The sequence below is a fragment of the Elgaria multicarinata genome, chromosome 7 (assembly GCF_023053635.1).
Source record: "Elgaria multicarinata webbii isolate HBS135686 ecotype San Diego chromosome 7, rElgMul1.1.pri, whole genome shotgun sequence".
Taxonomy (NCBI): domain Eukaryota; kingdom Metazoa; phylum Chordata; class Lepidosauria; order Squamata; family Anguidae; genus Elgaria; species Elgaria multicarinata.
The window spans coordinates 31105542-31125487 of record NC_086177.1 but is presented as its reverse complement, the minus strand read 5'-3'; the positions used below and the strand labels follow the sequence as shown (position 1 = coordinate 31125487).

General features: G+C 42.3%; 1 protein-coding gene across 3 annotated transcripts in view; it reads left to right on the top strand.

The window, feature by feature from the left end:
- Positions 1-7602: 7602 nt before the first annotated feature.
- LOC134401415 (enoyl-CoA delta isomerase 2-like) overlaps positions 7603-19946 on the top strand; it is a 39451-nt gene continuing 27107 nt past the window's right edge. The window contains exon 1 of one of the 3 annotated variants that reach the window (XM_063130328.1): positions 7603-7695. Coding sequence is in view for 1 of the 3 variants with exons in the window: in XM_063130327.1 (XP_062986397.1) it covers positions 7735-7814 (80 nt within the window). In the remaining 2 variants the exon portion in view is untranslated. The other 2 variants (XM_063130327.1, XM_063130330.1) reach the window with 2 other exon arrangements.

The window sequence follows — 19946 nt, the reverse complement described above, 5'->3', positions numbered from 1 at the left end:
GGCTTACATTCGTTGGATCCAACAGTCTTTGTAAGTGGAAATCTGCCGAGACAACAGGACTTCCACTAGCACAACAGGACTTCCCTATCCTCTCTTTTGCCTGCAGCCCCTGTGCAGATCTCCTTCAAAGGATATCCCAACCCTCAGAAGATTTGGGGTGCAAAGGGGAGGGGAAATCCATTCTGCTGGTGAATGATCAGGTTTGGATCCAACCTCTTAGTGTACAGCTAAAAAGAAGAATTTGAAATTGATGAATGTTTCTTCTTGCTTCTTTGACAACAGGCCCGGAAGTGAAACAATCCATGCAGTCCAAGTTTTACCCTCTTTTTTTTTCTCCTTTTTGTAACTCAAGTTCTACATCCTTATTAACTTGTACCTTTGAGCTGAGAAAGTGCCTGAACAGAACACCTGGTAGTCCAAGAATGGGGGTCACTGATTGCATAGATCAGCCTTCCCCAACTTGGTGCCCTCCAGATGTTTTGGATTTCAACTCCAATCATCCTCAAACACTGGCCATGATGGGAGGGGTTGATAAGAGTTGTCCAAAATATCTGAAGGGCACCAAGTTGGGAAAGGCTGCCATAGACACTCCCAGCCCCGCCCCACCCAGCTAGCATAACGTATGGTTCAAAATATGTAAAAACAACAGAGTCTTTTTGGAAACTTAATAATTAACAAACATTTATTCTGTCTATAGTCCACAAAAGCTTATGCCAAAATAAATTTATCAGTCTTATGTTGTCACAAGACCCTTTGTTGTTTTTGATGCAATAGACTAACATGGGTATCTTCTAGAAAATAAGCGAAGGCACTCATATTCTGCATAATATATTCAGGTTGCAGAATTTGGCAGTTTTCATGTAAAACTTGATAAAATAAACATTGCTCCTGCATATGCTCAGCCCGGCATTAATTGTAAGTGTTATGTAACCCAGGTGTACAAACTGAGACTCAATCCAGACAAGTCAGAGGTACTGTTAGCGGGGGGTTCATCTGTCCGGCGAGGTGATGTTTGCCCTGTCCTGGACGGGGTTGCACTCTCCCTAAAGGATCAGGTCCATAGTTTGGGAGTGCTCTTGGATCCAGAACTGTCACTTGAGGCACAGGTGGACTCAGTGGCAAAGAACACCTTTTATCAGCTCAGGCTGATTTACCAACTACGCCTTTATCTGGACAGAGATAACCTAGCTACAGTTACCCATGCTCTGATAACCTCTTGTTTGGATTACTGCAATGCTTTATACATGGGGCTGCCTTTGAAAACAGTCTGGAAACTTCAGCTGGTACAAAACAGGGCAGCCCACCTACTAACAGGGACTGGCCGACGAGATCATATTATGCCAGTCCTTCTCCAGCTTCATTGGCTGCCAGTCCAGGTCCCAGCCGGTTCAAACTGCTGGTATTAACACTCAAAGCCCTAAACGGCTTGGGGCCAGGTTATTTGAAGGAATGCCTCCTCCCATATGTACCTGCCCGGACCTTAAGATCATCCACAGGGGTCCTTCTCCGTGAGCCCCTGCCAAAGGAAGTGAGGCAGGTGGCTACTAGGAGGAGGGCTTTCTCTGCTGCGGCACCCAGGCTGTGGAACAAGCTCCCCAGAGAGGTTCGCCTGGCGCCTACACTGTACTCCTTTCATCGCCAGCTGAAGACCTTTTTATTTTCTCAGTATTTTAACACCTAATTTAACTTAAATTTAAACTTTGCTGTTTTAATTCCGTATTTTAACCTATATCAATTTTTGCTGTGTGGTTTTAATCCTGGTTGTGCTTTTTATATTGTATTTTGTACTTGTGTTTTTAGATTGTTGGTTGTTTTATTATGCTCCTTATGATTTTCATTTTTGTGAACTGCCCAGAGAGATTCGGCTATTGGGCGGTATAAAAATATAATAAATAAATAAATAAATAAATAAAATAAAACAATCATTGCTCTTCATTCTCCTGTAATCCACAAGGGGAATTGCATTTGACTTTCCACACCTCAGGGATATTGAACTTTTAAAGTTTGTACATCGCACTACGTTCTGTGCACACCAGCGGGTGTGACATAGCTGCTGTGGGTGGGGAAACGGAAGGTCCAGTTCACTGGAGCAGCCATTTCAAAAATTGAAAATTATGTCCCATCTTAAAAAAAAATCCAATGATTTAATTAGTGCTATGTGTTTATTCATTTAAGCCTTGATTGCCCATTACTGCTTATTAAATGTCAAAACGTGACTGGTTTAGAACATAAGTGTTTTATTAAAATAAAATAAAATGTTGTTAAAATGACCAGAAATGAAAATCATAAAGAAAAAATAAATAAAATTAGTGTTATAGTTCTATAATATTATTTAAGAGTTACTTTTATATTTTATATCAGAAAAGCATTTTAGCATGAATTAAAAGATTTGTTTTAAAAAATAACAGGGTAAAAAAATAGCAACCATTAGGCCTGTTCAGACGACATGCTAAGTCATGGTTATGGGCGCTAACCTTTTTGTAGCGCATGGTTAGTGAAAGGTGGTTGAATTGTGGTAATGTAGCCACCATGGTTAGGAAAAACACCATTCAGACGACATGCTAAGCCATCATGGTTGGTTAGCTCAGAATGCTTAACCATCAAGGCTTAGCGTGTCATCTGAACAGGACCATTGTAAAGTTTATAGAGAAGATGTGGTAAACTAAGATAGGTTCACCTGTCCCATACATTACTTAATTTTGCCTCATGGAGAGACAGAAGAGTAGCCTGAGGAACTATACACACTTGTGGAGGTTAATTTTGTTTCACATAAGCCAGGTTTTCTGCAGTGTGAGAAAAGATTGAAGAAGCTGAGAGAAAACACAGGAGCATAACAGCTAAATGATGTCATATGGATGCCCTGTAAAGAGAAGTGTATGTGTCGTGTTTCTCAGAAAGCTCCTGCTTTCGATGGGAGATTTTTTTATATTTTTATTTTTAAATCCACAAAGCTTTTATTAAGCAGCAAACATCTCTGCTACCTGAAGAGTCTAATCTGCTGGAAACTTCCCCCTAGGCAAAACTATGCAAACTAAGCATTTCGAAGCTGGCCCCGTGCAGGCGCAGAGCCCCCCATATGTGTGATGCACAGAGACCACGAAGAAGAACAGGAAGCCCCTTTCCAAATGCCCATAACTTCAGAGAGCCTGGTGTGGAGGCAGGTTCTAGAGCAATCCTAGTCAGACCAACTTTCTCACGCCTTCCTTCTGCTCTGTGCGTTTTAGCTTCCAGCGGACCCTAGCATCAGCTAGCTTGTCAGGACGCTCACCTCCAGAAGAAAGCTCACTTCCCACTGAGTATGTAGGATTTGGCCTTGAGGAGATAAACTCTGGAAAGGGCTGACTCCCAGCTGGTGAATTGCCCGTGAGAGCTTCCTCCCCCACTTGTACAGGCTGGCTGGTGTCTGGCACCTCCTCCTCTAGGTCCGAATCTGATTCTGATTGATTACCTGAAACACCTTTTCCCAAAACAGGGGCAGTAGGGTTAGCCGTGACAGTAGGAGGCACAATTCCATACTAAACACTTTATGGGGTAATTCCTTAAATCCCATTGCATTCAATGGGGCTTACTCCCTAGATTGCAGCCTTAATAAGTCAGTGTTCTACTTCCTAAGGGTAAGAGTTGTTTTATGAGCCATTTGGTATAGGCTGAAAGATGGGACATAACTTAAATGAGTAAAAACTGAAGCAAAAAACCCTCTCTGTCTAGGAAGGAACAATTGCTGAGTAAAATTCTAGACATGAAATGTGGTGATGCCTTTGAATTCTGCAGCATATTGTGTGTAGAGAACCAGCAGCAAATGTACTTTGCTGTGCTACATGTAGAGATGCTATTCTAGATGCGCAGACAATTTAAACAAGTGAAGCTTGGCTTTTAACCTATGTAAAGTGCTGTTTTTTCCTCTAGGGATGTAGGTTTTTTTGTCCTTCTGTTGTTAATAAGTAGGTCAATTCTTATATTTTTAGAAGAGGAGAGTAAAGTCACTGTTTGATCTCTTTCCATCTGTGGGTGAAAACACCGATTATTACACTTCTGTGCAGCACAAAAGCACCTGTAGTGTTTACTCAGACCTATCAAATATTTATCATTGTTCTAGAGAGGCTATTTCAGTTCCGAGTGAGGCAAGGCTCTTTCTTTAAACTTGTTGTCTCTATGGGGAGTGGAGAAATAGGGAGCACATAACCCCAAAGTAAAACTTAGAAGAACAAATTATGCTTGCCAGCTGAAGCGATGTAGCTATATAATTCTGATTCAGATGCTCAAGTGGGTTCAAAAGGGGAAGCAACAAAAGGAGCGCTGAGCTGTTTGTTTGAGAAGCAGACCAAGGAAAGCTCTGTGTAAACAATGCAACTCACAAGGTATTATACAGAGAGTGTAGTAAAATACCCATCATTATGATGGCCAGGGGTTTATGGGGCATGCGCACGTGCTATTGCACTTACTTGTAGGCTACATTAGCAGAGGATAGGTTGCCCAAGGGGCCGGTTCCCTTTTCAAAAAGCAACGACCTTGAGAAGAGCTCCTTACTTTTTTCCGGTAGGATTGAATGGAAGCCATTCACTTGTACAGGAGAGGGTAAAGGCCTGCAACAAGGAAGTTATTGGGGTGGAGAACTAAATATTCTTCCTTCTTCCTCTCTATAGTTATCTTGGAATTGTAGCCAAATTACATTGTTCCATAGGGTAGAATCCAACTGAGTCATGATTAACTTGAATCCAATTCATTTCAATGGGTCTACTGTATTCTACCCATAGCATCCAACAGAATCCAGAGAGAATTTATTCCATCAGCATAATTCTACCATAGATTCTACTGGTAATTTTATACATGAGAAAGATGAGTTGATCAATGTTTCTGCAAGGAACTCAGTGCAGAATACATGGGGTTATATAATTTTAGCTCACTACAATCCTGTGAGAGAGGTTAGAGACCGTGTCTGCATTTGGATAACTTCTTAAATCAGGAATTGTGGCTTATTAAACCACAGTGTTGTTTAATACAATCTTGATCCTCACAACTTGTTCACTCCCACTTCACTCCTCCTTTCATAGGATTGGGTAAACAATATAGAAAGGGATAGCTTCGTGTTATGTCTGAACCCAAGATTATGTACTCCTAAACCAGAGCTGAGCTGGCATGGGCTGATGGCAATTGTAGGCCAAAACATCTGGAGGGCAACTCATTGCACCTGGTACAGGTGTAATGTGAAGCTATCCCTTCTTGATTCATTTACCTACATGAAAGGAAGAAATGAATGGGTGTTATGTAAAACCGTGCTGCCCATTCACATTATGATTTATTAAAGCAAGATTCTTGGCTTGACATGATATGTCTGAACAGGGCCAGTGAAGTGCCTAATATCATCCAGTGAGATTCAGAGCTAAGCAAGGAATTTGAAACTAGTTTCCCACCTCCACATTTAATACATAATCCAGTATGGCCACACTGGGTATCTAGGGGTGGGGAACCTATGGCCCTCCAAAAGTTGTTGGACTGCAACTTCCATTATCCCTGAACACTGGCCACGTTGGTTGGGGCCAATGGAAGTTGGGGCAGCACCTGTGGCCACTGTGTAAACTGAGTGCTGGAGCGTGTTTAGAAGAGGGCAACAAGGTTGATCAGGGGTCTGGAAACAAAGCCCTATGAGAAGAAACTGAAACTGGGCATGTTTAGCCAGGAGAAGAGAAGACTGAGGGGAGACATAATAGCACTCTTCAAATACGTGAAAGGTTGTCACACAGATGAGGGCCAGGATCTCTTCTTGATCATCCCAGAGTGCAGAACACGGAATAATGGGCTCCAGTTACAGGAAGCCAGATTCCGGCTGGACAAAACTTCCTGTTATAGCAGTACGACAATGGAACCAATTACCTAGGCATGTCATGGGCAATCCCACACTAGAGGAATGCAAGAGGCAGCTGGACAGCAATCTGTCAGGGATGCTTTAAGGTGGATTCCTGCATTGAGCAGGGGGTTGGACTCAATGGCTTTATAGGCCCCTTCCAACTCTACTATTCTATGATTCTCTAAGATTCTATGACTAGTGGACCCTTGGTCTGATCCAGCATGGCTCTTCTCATGCTCTAATGATAATATCCCAAAATCTACAGTCCATTTAGCTAATGCCTATAGCCATGTTCTTTTTCTATCTTACTTTCTTTCTCTTGGGTGTTATTTATATTCATTAAACAAAAAACCTAGTTTACAAAACGTTAAAGCTCTATAGTTTTCAATCAAGCACCAAAAACCAGGGAAATTGAGAGTTAAGGCTCACAAGTCTTAACGCCACATCCTCCCTAAGGAGGCAGAAAGTGCAAGTGAAATTCTCATTCTCCCAAAGCAGATAAACCATGAGGACAGGATGGAGAATATGATATGCAGAAGTGACTGTGGGGTTGTGTAACACTGATGATGAACAACTTAGGGCCACCTACTTCTCTTTTTTTGTTTAGAGCAGCCCTTCCCCAACTTGGTGCCCTCCAAAGTTGTTGGACTACAACTCCCATCATTGCAAGACAGTATGTCCCAAAGGAATGCTGGGACTTGTAATCTATTTATAAAATAGTTGGTGAAACGAAAGGTGGATTCCTGCATTGAGCAGGGGTTGGACTCAATGGCCTTATACGCCCCTTCCAGCTCTACTATTCTATGATTCTTTGGCCTGCTTCAGACAACACGCTAAACCATGCTGCTTAACCACAAAATTGGAACCATTTTGTGGTTAACAGGATGGTTTAGCGTGATGTCTGAATCAGGCCTATGACTAGTAGACCCTTGGTCTGATCCAGCATGGCTCTTCTCATGCTCTAACGACAATATCCCAAAATCCTAAAATCTACAGTCCATTTAGCTAATGCCTACAGCCGTGTTCTTTTTCTATCTTACTTTCTTTCTCTTGGGTATTAGTTATATTATATAGGAGTGGGGCAGGGAGAAAGCCCTTACTTCTGTAAGGTCCCTGGATGTCAGCCCCACTGAACTCAATGGGGCTTATTTCTGACTAGGCACGGATAGGCTTACCCTGCTAGAGCGCAACCGTATGCATGCTTACTCAGAAGCAAGCCATAGTGTTGTTACGGGGAAGTATGTCCATAATATGGGTAGCCCGAAATGCGTTTAGCGCATGCGCTGGTCCATTCACATGCGACGTTAGCACGCCAGGGGCGCCCGTCACCCCAGGCAGTCAATCGTTGGGTCAGTGAATTCAAACGTGACTGGATGAGTGTGCAACGCCTACAGGGGTTAAAAAGCTTTCCACGTGGCCTATGTCCTATATGAATCACAAGCCTTACACAAACACGTTTTCTCATTTCTTATCATTGCCTCCGATTATATTCTCGCCCGTCACCAGCTCCGTGCCTTACACACACATTCTGCGTTCTTCCCGGTTTTCCCTCAACGACGCTTCTAATCCTCACACGACTCAGCCACGTGAACCCGGGGCTCCACTCTCCATTAACGTAGCAGTTACAGCGCCGTAGCAGCGACGAAACAAATCACTCAGCCTCGCCCGGAGCCCGCCCTTTCCCCTTCGCTCTGCTGCTGCTGCTGCTGCTCCTCCTCCTCTCCTCTCCTCCTCCTCCTCCCTCAGGGCTCGGCGCGGCTCCTCCTCCTCCTCCTCTCCTCCTCCTCCTCCGGCCCAGCCGTGCTGCCGACCGAGCCCCCTCGCGAGGACTGGGTTTCTCAATAGCCCAGGTAGGAGCCATTTCACCTTTGCCAGGCTTCGCCGTCGCGATGTCTTCCCCGGCGGCTGCCGCCCTCAAGTTGCTGACCCGGAGTCTGCTGCGCCCTCGCCGCCCGCTTTGCGGGGTTAGGTGAGAGCGACTACCTGGGGTAAACCCTTTGAGCTGGACGGGGACGCAAGAGTCCGGTGTGTAGCTGTCCAAAGCGGTTTAGAAGCAGGCAGGACCAGTTCTTTCCCCCCACTCTCCCGTGAGGAGAAAGCCAAGGCGTTGCTGTCTGTCTTCCGCCTCCCCCACCAGCCCGATTAAAGTCTTCATTGTCTAATACCGGTTTCCCACATTAAGTTCGAGTTCCTTGCGGGAGGTCAGAAGGACGCTCGCAGGCTGTGTGGTTGTAGGACATGTGCAGCTTGATCCTAATTGCTGAGTTCCTACTGGTGTTGGACTACAACCACCATTGTCCTCAATCAGCATGATTGTTCTAGTTGTTGTAGTCCAGCACAGGTTGGGGAAGGGTGAATGAAAGGAGAAATTTTGGCTCAATCGTGTCTGGTGCAAGCCTATCCGTTGCTACAGGTATTGATGATGATTATTCGGTACATCCAATATTGGAGGCAATAATACCATTTGCTATTGCACTTATGGGTTAGGTTTCTCACAAGCCACGTGTGACTATAATGTAGGACTAGATCGACCTTTGGTCTGACTCTTCTTACATTCTTATCCATCTGAAAATAAATGACACCCTCCTGATTTGGAAACTGCTTTTAAGCCCAGATTTGTGAGGACTCTTCCACAGGGCATCCTTGAGCAGCTACCCCAACATCCAGTTGTGTCGCCTGACATCTGCCTGTGAAAAACATGGTTAGGTCCAGGAGCTGCATTAAATTTTTAATTTTAATGCCCTGGGATGATGCTACATTGGGAACATTGTGGGAAGTTAATTCAGTGGCTCCCCACACTTCAGGTTGGTTATAAATTGCAATAACTTTAAAAACAAACCTGACTATAAAACAAATGGCAGTAAAGTAGCATTATAAAAACTGTTTTAACAACAGCAGACTCAGAACAGACCACAACAGAAAAGGGTCGTCTTGTCCTTGACAGCTGCAGGGGACAATAAGTGGCTCAGAAAGTGAGCACAAGCCTCAAGTTGGTTCATATGGGAGAAGGTGAAGAAGACAATATTTCTCTGTTCTAAAGAAATATCCCTGGACTTCTGTGTAAGATCTGGTTTTCTATATTGTGCCTTTTGCAAGGCAATCTGCTGCTACTACTATTGATGATGATTTGCTACTTCTACTTCCGTGATGTAGTTTTCTTGTGTAAAATATGGAACTGTGCAAACATGTAACTTTATATTATTTTAATATGCATATCCTGTAGTGCCTAAGGGTGGTTAACAATGTTATCTTATGTTAATAATAATTAATAAATATACACCACTGGTCATGGAAGTCAAAGAACTATGGCAACAGAAAAAGGTCACAATTATCCCAATCATCACATCAGTCACTGGCATCACATCAAAAAACTATACAGAAAACCCTCAGAAACTGGGCCTACCAAATACATCCACACCAACATCCAGAAAGCAGTCATAATTAAAACATGTTCAATTGTCAGGAAATTCCTGAATCTGTAAAAGACAGCATGACCTGGCAAAGCCTGTCATGTCCGTCTCGAAAAACAGCCATGAGTGAGAAAGAAATATTACTACTACTAATAAAATCAATATCCTGTAACCAGCAATATTGAATGATAATGCAGCAGCAAAAAAGAGAGGGCGGAAGAAAACTGTCTAGCAGTTTTTAAAACCGGATAGACTTTATATTCTATTGTGTAACCATCAAAGCTGTGCCCCTAAAGGCCTGCTAATTTAATTAACCTTTTACAAGTAAATAAAAAAGCCAGACTGAACTGGCTTGGCTGTTGTGTGTGGGGAACAAATTCTACAGTGAGAGTTTATTGCAGAAAGGGCTCTATTCCTTATTTCATTAGACATTTTGCACATGAGGGCTTTTGATGTGTGTGTTCTGGAAAGCTGTGGTTAATTGAGGCTTCCCAGCATGTGTACAAACAACAAAACAGAATATGAAACAATATAAGAATGAGTATGATTATTGCATGTTATATTTATTTATTTATGTACACATGGATTGCACATATTGTAAAGTCCTTCATGGAAGTTTCGACATGCTTTAAATACTACTAGGGAAAGATCTTTGAAATGTATCCAAAGTCAGACATACTGTCAATTGAAGCTATCTTCAGAGTTATAGCACATAAAACGGAATGAGCACTACCGTATTTCTTCGATTCTAAGACGCACTTTTTTCCCCATATAAACATCTCTAAAAATGGGATGCGTCTTAGAATCGCGGGTTGTTTATTATTTCTTAGAATCAAAGCTTTTTTTCTGTTGGTGGTACTGAAATTAGTGTGTGTCTTACAATCGATGGCGTCTTAGAATTGAAGAAATACGGTACTATAGCATAAATCATTAAGAGTATAAATCATAAGATAGAAAATCCTTGGTTGAGATCCCCTCTTCCTTCATTCTCATTGCTAAAAAGGAAATAACAGCACAATCCTGTACATGTCTACTCAGAAGTAAAACCCATTGTGTTTAGTGGGTTTTTCCTAAAGCATAGGATTGCTGCCTTAATCACCTATCTTTCAGAGTTATTAGAAAGATAAGCATGATATAATTGGCAGGCATCCATAAATTTAGGCTTAATTCAATAGCCAGTTATTATGTGTGGTCTGGGGACTGATTCTGCCTGTCCCAAAACTCAGTGCAATATGAAACACGGCCCTCAAGTACTGTGCGCATGTCTCCCACTTCAGGAAGGACTAGGAAGTGTCTCATGTTATACAGGGCAATGGAGCAGGGAGATGTGGTGCTTCTGCTTGTTCCAAAGTTCAGTATGACATGAGAGGCCCCTCCCAAGTTGCCTACAAATTACTGGAATCTTGGGATGTGTTGCATTTTGGTAAGAGTAGGGCCACCTGGCACCATGGTGATCAGATTTTGGAGGCCAGATAATTGGTAAAATACTTTTCAGGTTAAATACTACAGACATCAGTAATAATTATGTTTATGCCTCTAATTTGGCCAGTTCTTGCATTTCTGCAAAGTTTATCCTCTAGCTAGGAGGTATTGCCTAAGGAACAACAATTTAAAGTTTGAAATATTTCCCCTATTAGTGCAGTCAGTACTATTGGGATTACTATGTAGAATGTAGGGTGTCTGTGTCACTGATTCCTATTGGAAATTGTTTGTGATCTAGTTAGTAAAGTGAACTATAATCTCCCCGCCCTGCATGCCCTTGCTATTTTTGTTTTGTATTTTTCAGTTTGGGAGAAAGCACACAGCGTCTGGGGGGCACAGGATATTTCGATTTCCTGTCTCCGAGCTCAGAGCAGGAAACTATGCTGCTTGCAACCAGCGCAATAAGAACTGTGCTGGCTCCTGCTATGAGCTCATAAATGCGAGCTCATAGGAGGTAAAAGGAAGTGTTCCCGGGGGAGAAAAGGAGACTGGGGATGTGGAGATAAGAGATAACCCCAGCTGTTCCTACCCTCTTTCCCTCCCCGTCCTGGAAGCCTCTGCGCTGGATGGTGAAATCGCCCATCTAGCTAAAATGCTGAATGGGAGGCATATTGCACCTCTTACTCTGCCTCGGATACTTGTAAGCCTCCTGAGTTTGGAGGCTTATGAGTACCCAGGACAGATCAGATTGGATTGTGCCCTTAAACATACTGTACTTGGGAGAATGCCCATTGCTTCCTGTATGAGAGTGCTTGTTTAAGCCTATTTAAAAAGTGGTGTGGGATATTCCCACAAGTGCCTTTTCAGTGACAAAGATATCCTATCCACCCATAATATATTGGCAGGGTTGGGTGCAGAGATAGCCTTACTGTGCTGTGTTATCTTACCAACTCAAATAAGGAATGTTGGGGCGCTTCAACTACACCCACTTATTATCTTGAGTTTTTCACAATTTGCTGTATTGTTTTGTATAACTGTAAACTCCAACAAGTATAGTTAACCCTGTTGTTTATATAATTAGTTACTCTCTCATCTACACCAAGCAGGATATGACACTATGAAAGTGGTATGAAAGCAGTATATAAAAGGCAGGAGCCACACTACTGCTTTATAGTGATATTGAAGTGCACTGCAGGATCTACACTACTGCTTTATAGTGGTAATGAAGTGCACTGACAACTGGTGGGGCCCATGACACAACTACACCAAGCAGGATATGACACTATGAAAGTGGTATGAAAGCAGTATATGCTGTGTGTCATGGGCCCCAACAGTTGTCAGTGCACTTCAGTACCACTATAAAGCAGTAGTGTGGCTCCTGCCTTTCATATACCGCTTTCATACCACTTTCATAGTGGAATATCTACTTGGTGTAGATGAACCTAATGATGAACCAATGATTTTGCCAGGAAATGTTGATTTTCTATTTTCATCTCATTTGTGATTGACCCTTTTACTGTGCAAATCATCACCATCATCGCCTCAAGTAAACAATGGAATTATATGGAATAGCATGACTATGTAAGTGTGAAAGATATTACCAAGTAAGTTCAGCATCTCTTAAATCTGTATTAAACACAGTGCATTTTCAGGGCTGTTTAGCAGTACTTGTAAGGCTATTTTAGTGCTACGAAAACCTTTGACCTATTACCCTCTGGCTTGTCATTATATTCTAAAAACTAAGTCACAGATTCCATATAGTAATGTCATGCATTTTCAGTGATTGTGGTCTTTTGACTAATTTGAACGTTATTTTAAGCAAACAGTTCAGGGCTTAATTATGGCAAGGAGACCTACAGATGCTTTAGAAAAATAAGTAATTGTAGGGTTCTATGTTCCAAATCACAATGAGCAAACAGGATTTAAGCATATAATTTATTTTAAAGTTCTAACAAAGAGGGCAAAGAAAAAAAATTATAGACTTTGGGTCATGGTGCACACAGCCTTAGAATTACCCTTATTTCCCTGCCAAAAAAATGAGGTTGCTTTTGAGCAAGAGCCTAAGTGTCTGCAGTGTTGCTGCGGGAGCTATTTAAGTACAATAGCATTATCCATATTTACTGTGCATTTAATCTGATGAGTTCGTGAACATCAATCAATTGCAAACTGGAAAAATCACTTCAAGAGGGACCTCCTTGCACCACTTCTCTAGCTCCAATCACCTCCTCCTGAAGCAACTTTTTCAGTTAATAAAGAACCACCAGGCAACCATTCCATGTATTTATGTGTAATACGTGGTTTGGACCAAAGTGGTTCTGTGACGCTTCCACATAATTTTGTTTTGAAAGTAACTATTCCTCCCTCGCTGTCTTCCTAATTGTGAATTGTGAGAAACTATTTTATAGCCTTCTACAAAAGCACTGGAAAAGGAGCAGTGAGTGAGATAAAACCATTGATCTAATCATGGGTATCTGCCCTTTCTGACTGATCTAATTGGGAAGTCCTGATGTAGGGGACCATAGTAGCTTCATGGTACTGAACTGCTTAGAGGTTGAACTAACAAATTGAAGGTTGAACTAATGAATGTGGCACATGCAGTCCATCTAGGAGAAGGCACTTTTCCAAGGCTAAATGTAGCATTAAGTGCTCAGAGTGATTACAGGTAAAAATGGTATGCGAGCATCTTCTTTTTAAAAAATGTGAAAGAATGCTTTAAAAATGATTTTTGCAGGAAAAAGATGTACTACTTGCTTCATAAAGTATGTAATTCTGTGATTTTAGATATGCCTTCCTTGAGTCAACAGCATTTATTTTATGGGAGAATGTTGGTTAGTACCCAGATCCCAAACCAGGTGTAGATAACCCTTTTCAGCTTGAGACCAGAATTCCAATCTGGGAAAAGTCTCAGGAGCTGCATTCCATCTCTGGGCATGGCCAAAGGCAGAGTAGGCAAAGCCAAAATGGGATTATTACCAATTTTAAGCCTATTCAGAAGTATGTAGGACAATCATGTTTATTCATTTTGAGTGTGTCTGCTGTTACAGCTAATGCCGTCCGCCATGTTGTGTGATGTTGGAATAAGCTTTTCCCCACCCAGCGCTATTTAGAAGAACACAACCCTTCAGTATATTGAAAGTAGAAGCTTTTATTGATCTAAGTATGCATAGCATTTATCAGCGCCCCCGCCCCTCCGGTTACATTTGGATGTTGGGTTCTAAAGACTGGCCCTGAGCTTTGTTGATGGTGATTGCAAACGCCAATCGAATTGGGAATTGCAATCTCTTAAATTGAAATGGCATATCTGTTGGAATCATAGGAATGCGAGGAATGAGGACATCTTCACCTTTGAAAGGTCCTGTCAAGATTGATCTCCGACTATAACAATTGCCACTTCGTCTATAGTTGGAGCATTGAATCTTCGCACATGTTCTCCAGCAGGCGTTTTGTCAGCATGAATAACAATCTTGTGTGTATCAGATGGCATCATGTCAATTGCTGTTTTGAACAAATGTACTAAATTGTTTTTTTCGTGAAGTAGCTGTTGCAGTTTTGAAACAATGGACCTTTTTATGTCGGTATAAATTCCGCAGCGTGCATTCAATTAATCATTGCCATCACCAATGAAATACATTTCTAGGAATTTATGTTGACTATCTTGAAACGGAAGGAAGGAGCCGGCTTTATGATAAATTTGTCCTTTGACTTTGAAAGTTGGCATAAATGGAGCTGTGATGATTTCTGCACCGAATGACGTCATTTGGAAGAATGAGTTGTATTTCCTGATGTTAGATAGGAAATGCTTTGATTCAGTGGTATATCCGGCAAGCAAAGTTTGTAATGGCTCTGGTGGTTGTCCAAGTTGAGGCAGTTTAATTTTTCCAGCAGCGCAACACATTCCTTTTGTTTCTCCATTAAATTTAAGAGCCTTGCAATAAGGACACACTTCAGTCATAGTGCCGATGAGAACATGCCGCCTCAAACTATAATCATCAGCTGGGTTGTACCGGAATGCAAGGCGATTGTAATCGTGTGATTGTTTACCATGGAGTCGTGTTTGATGCTGATGTGCTGTTTCTCGTTGACGTCTTTCAGCCCCTCTCAGCCTTTCGCGTTCATTCTGTTGAGAACAAAGCAGATCTGAAGCTGTAGAACGCGATTGCCGTGCTCGCAATCGTGCATCCTCAAGTCTGGCTGAACGTTGCTTGCCTGGTTCCTTGGCACGTATTTGAGGCATTCTTTTTCTTTTTTTCTCGTTTGCTGATGCCCGTTCTTCCTCAGTCTGATTTGCAATTTCTCGTCGCAGTGCTTCCGCTCCGCGAGTACGACGACCTAAGTGTGATCTTCTGCGAGGCATTATTTAGATGAAGTAAAGCAAATTGTTTGGTTTTTAAAAAAGGATGTTTTTACGGTGAGGAGGTTAGCGGAAACTCATGGCAGTTACCTTTCTTCAGAACGTGTAACTGTCACAGGTGTGACATCTATATTCACTCAGCCAATTGCGAGAGTACATGCAAATAGGAGAGGAGGCAGAGGGAGCGGATTGGCCTACTGGTTGGTGATGTCACAATGATCAGCAGGACTGGTTTTGAGGAGGCCTATTTCTTCGATTTTAAGACAAACCTTTGACCCCATAGAGAACATAGTTACATAACAACGCTCGCGTATTCGAACGCAACGCTGTGTCAAAATTTCAAAGCAATCGGTGAAGAACTTTTGGAGATATAATGACAGTAACGAACGTCTTTTTCATTTTTATTTATATAGAAGATATACCGCCCCATAGCCGAAGCTCTCTGGGTGGTTTACAAGAGTTAAAAAAGTAAACGTTAAAAATGGTGCACTACTGTGTTAATGTAATGTGAGAGCAAGGAAGGCGTAGTGGGAGGCACTGACCCAAACTCCTGCGGATGGACAACTTCCACCTGAAAAACAAAGAACGGCAATGTTGGGGAAGGGAAAGTGGAAAGTAACAACCGCACAGGTTTTTTAAGCAGCATTAAGCAGAAATGAGGAAAAGTAGTTAACCTCTTTGCCAAGACACACCACATCCAGTTCGGAGAGGAGTAACATTCTCAGCCATAACATAACAACCAAAAACAGAAAAGGAGAAATGACAAAGGACAAAAAAAAAAATGGATGGAGACAGCAGTGGATGAAATGAAAATTAAAGGTGGAAGAAGAAAAGTAGACTTGTCCGTTTTTTCTTTCCCTCGATCCAGTGGTAGTACAGTTAAGATGGACGAGCATAATTAGATTAGTCCCAGCAGCTGTTCTGTCCAGAAAGCAGAAGGAGGAAATTAAAAAAATTTAAAAACACGCAATGGAGAAAAGGAACGTTCCTCTTCCCATTGAGAAGCACATTCCCACCCTCAGATCTCCTTTGTACCTCCTCCAACAGTTCATTGGTTGGTGGTAGTTGGACACCACGCCCTCCCTGCACACCCCTCTCTTTCGTCAGCAAGACCGCGACTGAAAACATGCCCACAGAACAGCAGGATGCTTTTGCATTACTGGAAGAACTGGAATTTCTGCGCACCAAAATATGCCGCTAAGTGGGAGGCAAAACCCGCAATCACAGCAGGACATGGTCGGCATCATCCGAGTCCTTCGCCCCAACAGCAGACTATAAAGTTGGCGTCATCTGAGTCCTTAGCGTGCAATTCACTGCAACAGCAGACTATAAGGCTGGTGTGATAAAGCTCTCAATCCAGTGCATGTTTATATACTCCTGCCCCATTAATGCTGGATGTTGTAAGACTTCTTTTCTGTCTAAACATGCATAGGATTGCACCATTAATCAGATTATAATACTCTTTAACCCCTTTCTTAGATCCATTTTAATAATAATTAGAGTGATAACAGATTGGTTTCCATCTTACTCCAGAGGTGAGGAAACTGTTTTCTACCAAGAGCCAGGGGCTGGCATCCACCTTGTTTTCTCTTTCTGCCAGCCCCACTGCCCCACCTCTCATCCTCCATGCCCAGTGGGCTGCTGGAGAAGGGGTGGATCACTCTTTAGGAGGTCTGAAATGATGGGTTTGAAAGAGCTTTTAAAATTAGGTCCAGCACTGCATGAAATTAGGCTGAGATCTGCATGCAGCCTTAGGGCTACAGGTTGCCCACCCATTTTACTCTTTCAGTGCATGGCAGTGAAATGGGAGTTCTATTCTGTGTTCAGATTCTGCATTGTGAAACCAGGGGATGGTGCTTACACGTGGATGGGTCTTTGTACTGAGAAGGATACTTTCTAAGTTTAGCAGTAGTGTTAGGATATGAAGGCACAGTTCAGACAATCACCAGGACCTAGGTCTACAGAGTACAGCAAGTTGTGCCTCCTTTATGTAAGTCTGACAATGAATGTTAAAACCCTATGCCATATCACAAACTCTTTTGAAACTCAGTTTCAAATATGGTTTAATGTATGGTAGGCGGATGGGTGGAGGCTGTCTTTTGAATAATGCAAGAGCAAATTCCTCTTGGGTGTGTGGAACTAGTTAAGCTGGTTACGCTGTACTTTATATGCTGGCCCTCAGTTCCTATGAAATGAAACCTTTTAATTGAAATAAATAAGGATTCATAATTTTATAACTGCTTGCTTTGTCAAATTGAAAATGTGTAATGTTTCAACTTTTTAATTCAGGAACTGAAAAACATTTGAGAAATATAGCAGCCAGTAACTGTGACAATGGGAAAGTGGACCAATAATAAAATAGGAAAAATGCGTACTTCTATGGTATACAGCTGCAGTAACTGTGACAATGGGAAAGTGGACCAATAATAAAATAGGAAAAATGCGTACTTATATTCTTTTTTCAATATACCGTATTTCTTCGATTGTAAGACGCCATCGATTCTAAGGCGCACACTAATTTCAGTGCCACCAACAGGGGAAAAAGCATAAAACTCTCGTCATGAGCAAAATCGCACGCGCTTGGACGACATCACACACACACCCCGCCACACACACTTTCCGAAGAGGCCTCAAACTTGTGCCGCGCTCTCTATGCTCCCCGTGCGCCCTTTTGTCCCTTGTCCTCGCTATGCCTTGGCCTCACATCCCCCCCGTTCTAGCCTTCACCGCGGCTCTGTAGTTTGAGGCGGCACTTCCTTCTCGCGCTCCGCCTCTCCCTCGTGAGCCGAGGGAGGCGCTTTCTGAAGCGGCGCTAGGAGAGCCTGGCTGAAGGTGAAGAAGGCGCAGGAGCTTGAGGGTTGGAAGCGTGAGGTACGGAACTGGGGTGTTACCCGGAGGGCAGGCGGAGAAAGGAGGAGTAAGCAGCCCGGCCTGGCAAAGCGGGGGCGGCCGGGTGGGCGGTGAGGTGGGGAAGAAGAGACGCGGAGGCATCGTCCTGGCAACAAAACGCTTGGCTGTTTTTTGGTGAGGCTTTTGAGAGAGCCTTTCTTAGGTTTTCTATTGGTAGTGGAAGCTGGTTGGCGCCGAAGGGGTGGGAAGAAGGGGTAGATACCGTATTTCTTCGATTCTAAGACGCCATCGATTCTAAGGCGCACCCCATTTCTAGAGCTGTTACTTTAGGGGAAAAAGTGTGTCTTAGAATCGAAGAAATACGGTAATTTTTAAAAGTATCAGTAAACCCTAAGTAAACAAATAGAGCATGAAAGTTCCGCAGCTAAACTTTGCATCATGTAATGCAGCCTTACAATTCCTACTCAGAAATCATATCCATTGAGTTCAATGGGACTTATTCCCAGGTAAGCATGTATAAATTGTAGCTTTAGTAAGATAGAAACATTTAGAGAAATGGGGAAAAGTTTGATATATGAAATTGCAGTTTTCAGTTTCTGGACTTTGAAAAGTATAGAACTGAAGGGAACTGTGAAATACATAATGTATTATTAGTACGTATACATGTACAGATGTACCAGAATGCGTTCTAACCTCTGCTGTATTGGCATTCTGTTCCTCTGGATCATCGAGCTTGCAAATAAATAGATAAACATATTTATTTATTTATTTATTTATTTGTAAGATTAGGGCCTCATGCCCAGTATGTTGTAATTAGAAAATCTTTCCCACACCTTTGAGAAACGCCTCATTTAATATACAGTTTTCTTCACACTGTCTGTGGCAGAAGAAAGTAAGTACTGGTGAAATTGGGTTTTGTTTTATTTTTCTCTCAGAGCAAATGGAGCATGCAGTGTATCATTTACCTGCAGGGAAATTTGCTTTTGGCTTTGGGGTAGATTGGAAAATGATCATAGTCTTTTGTAAAAACGTCCCCCCCCCTTGCTTGGCTTCCTAGTGCGAATCAATATTTTTGAGTGTCTTTTAGGGAGTTTGGATCCATTCTATCAACACAGGGCTATGCAGCCTTCTAGTAACTGACTCCAGAATATTTCTATTGAATTGAGTGAATCTACTTCAGAATATATGGCTTGAAGATAGTAGTTTTATGAGACCTAATCTTACAGACAGTAACAGTGGATGATCTGAGATTAAAATTGCTAGGGGGGGGGGAACCTAATAGGCTGAGTGTATAATGCAATACTAGAACTAGCAGGTAAATGAGGTTTTTACAGCTTCATTTGTTAGGGCTGAAAGAGTTTCTTAAGGATTAGATTTGTTGTGGGAATTGGGCTGTGCATTTTCAGTGGGAATCAAAACCATTCTTCCAAGAGTGCTAAACATCTGTTTTGTCAATATTTGTGAATGTATGGCCCTGTTAAGGATGAAACATATGTACCTTACTTGAAAATGTGGATTTTATAGTCAGCATTAACTGTTATGCTACATAGTTTCTATTTTATGCCATTGGCTTTGAAACTTTTTACCTTCAGGGAGCCCTTTCTTCCCCCATGGCCCTTGCTATGTTTGTGAAAGAGTGCATGTGTGTTAGCAGAGAAATGTTTGGACTAATGAGAGTGATTCCTTGCAAAAATAACTTGCTGTCCAGCTCCGTTTAATTTTATGCTAGTGGACCCACATAGCCACCTTATATTGTGTAGTGAAGGAGATAAAGGTTTGTTCACACAATATGACAGCCCACAGTTGGTTATTTAACCCTCTGGGTTCAATTGGCACAATAACCCGCAAGCGGGGATTGCATATTCAAAATTGTGGCTGCACACGCCCTAGACCCTCACTGTGGGTTATTTAAGTTGAATTGGGCCACAATTCAAGACTTGGTCTTTGCAACAGAACTGCTGCTGCTTTTGTATTTTAATGTTTCGTGGGTTTTGTTTGGTAAGAATGTTTTAATTTCATTATTTTTGGCTGCCTGTAAGGGTGGAGCCCTTCCAAGGTGGCGTATAAG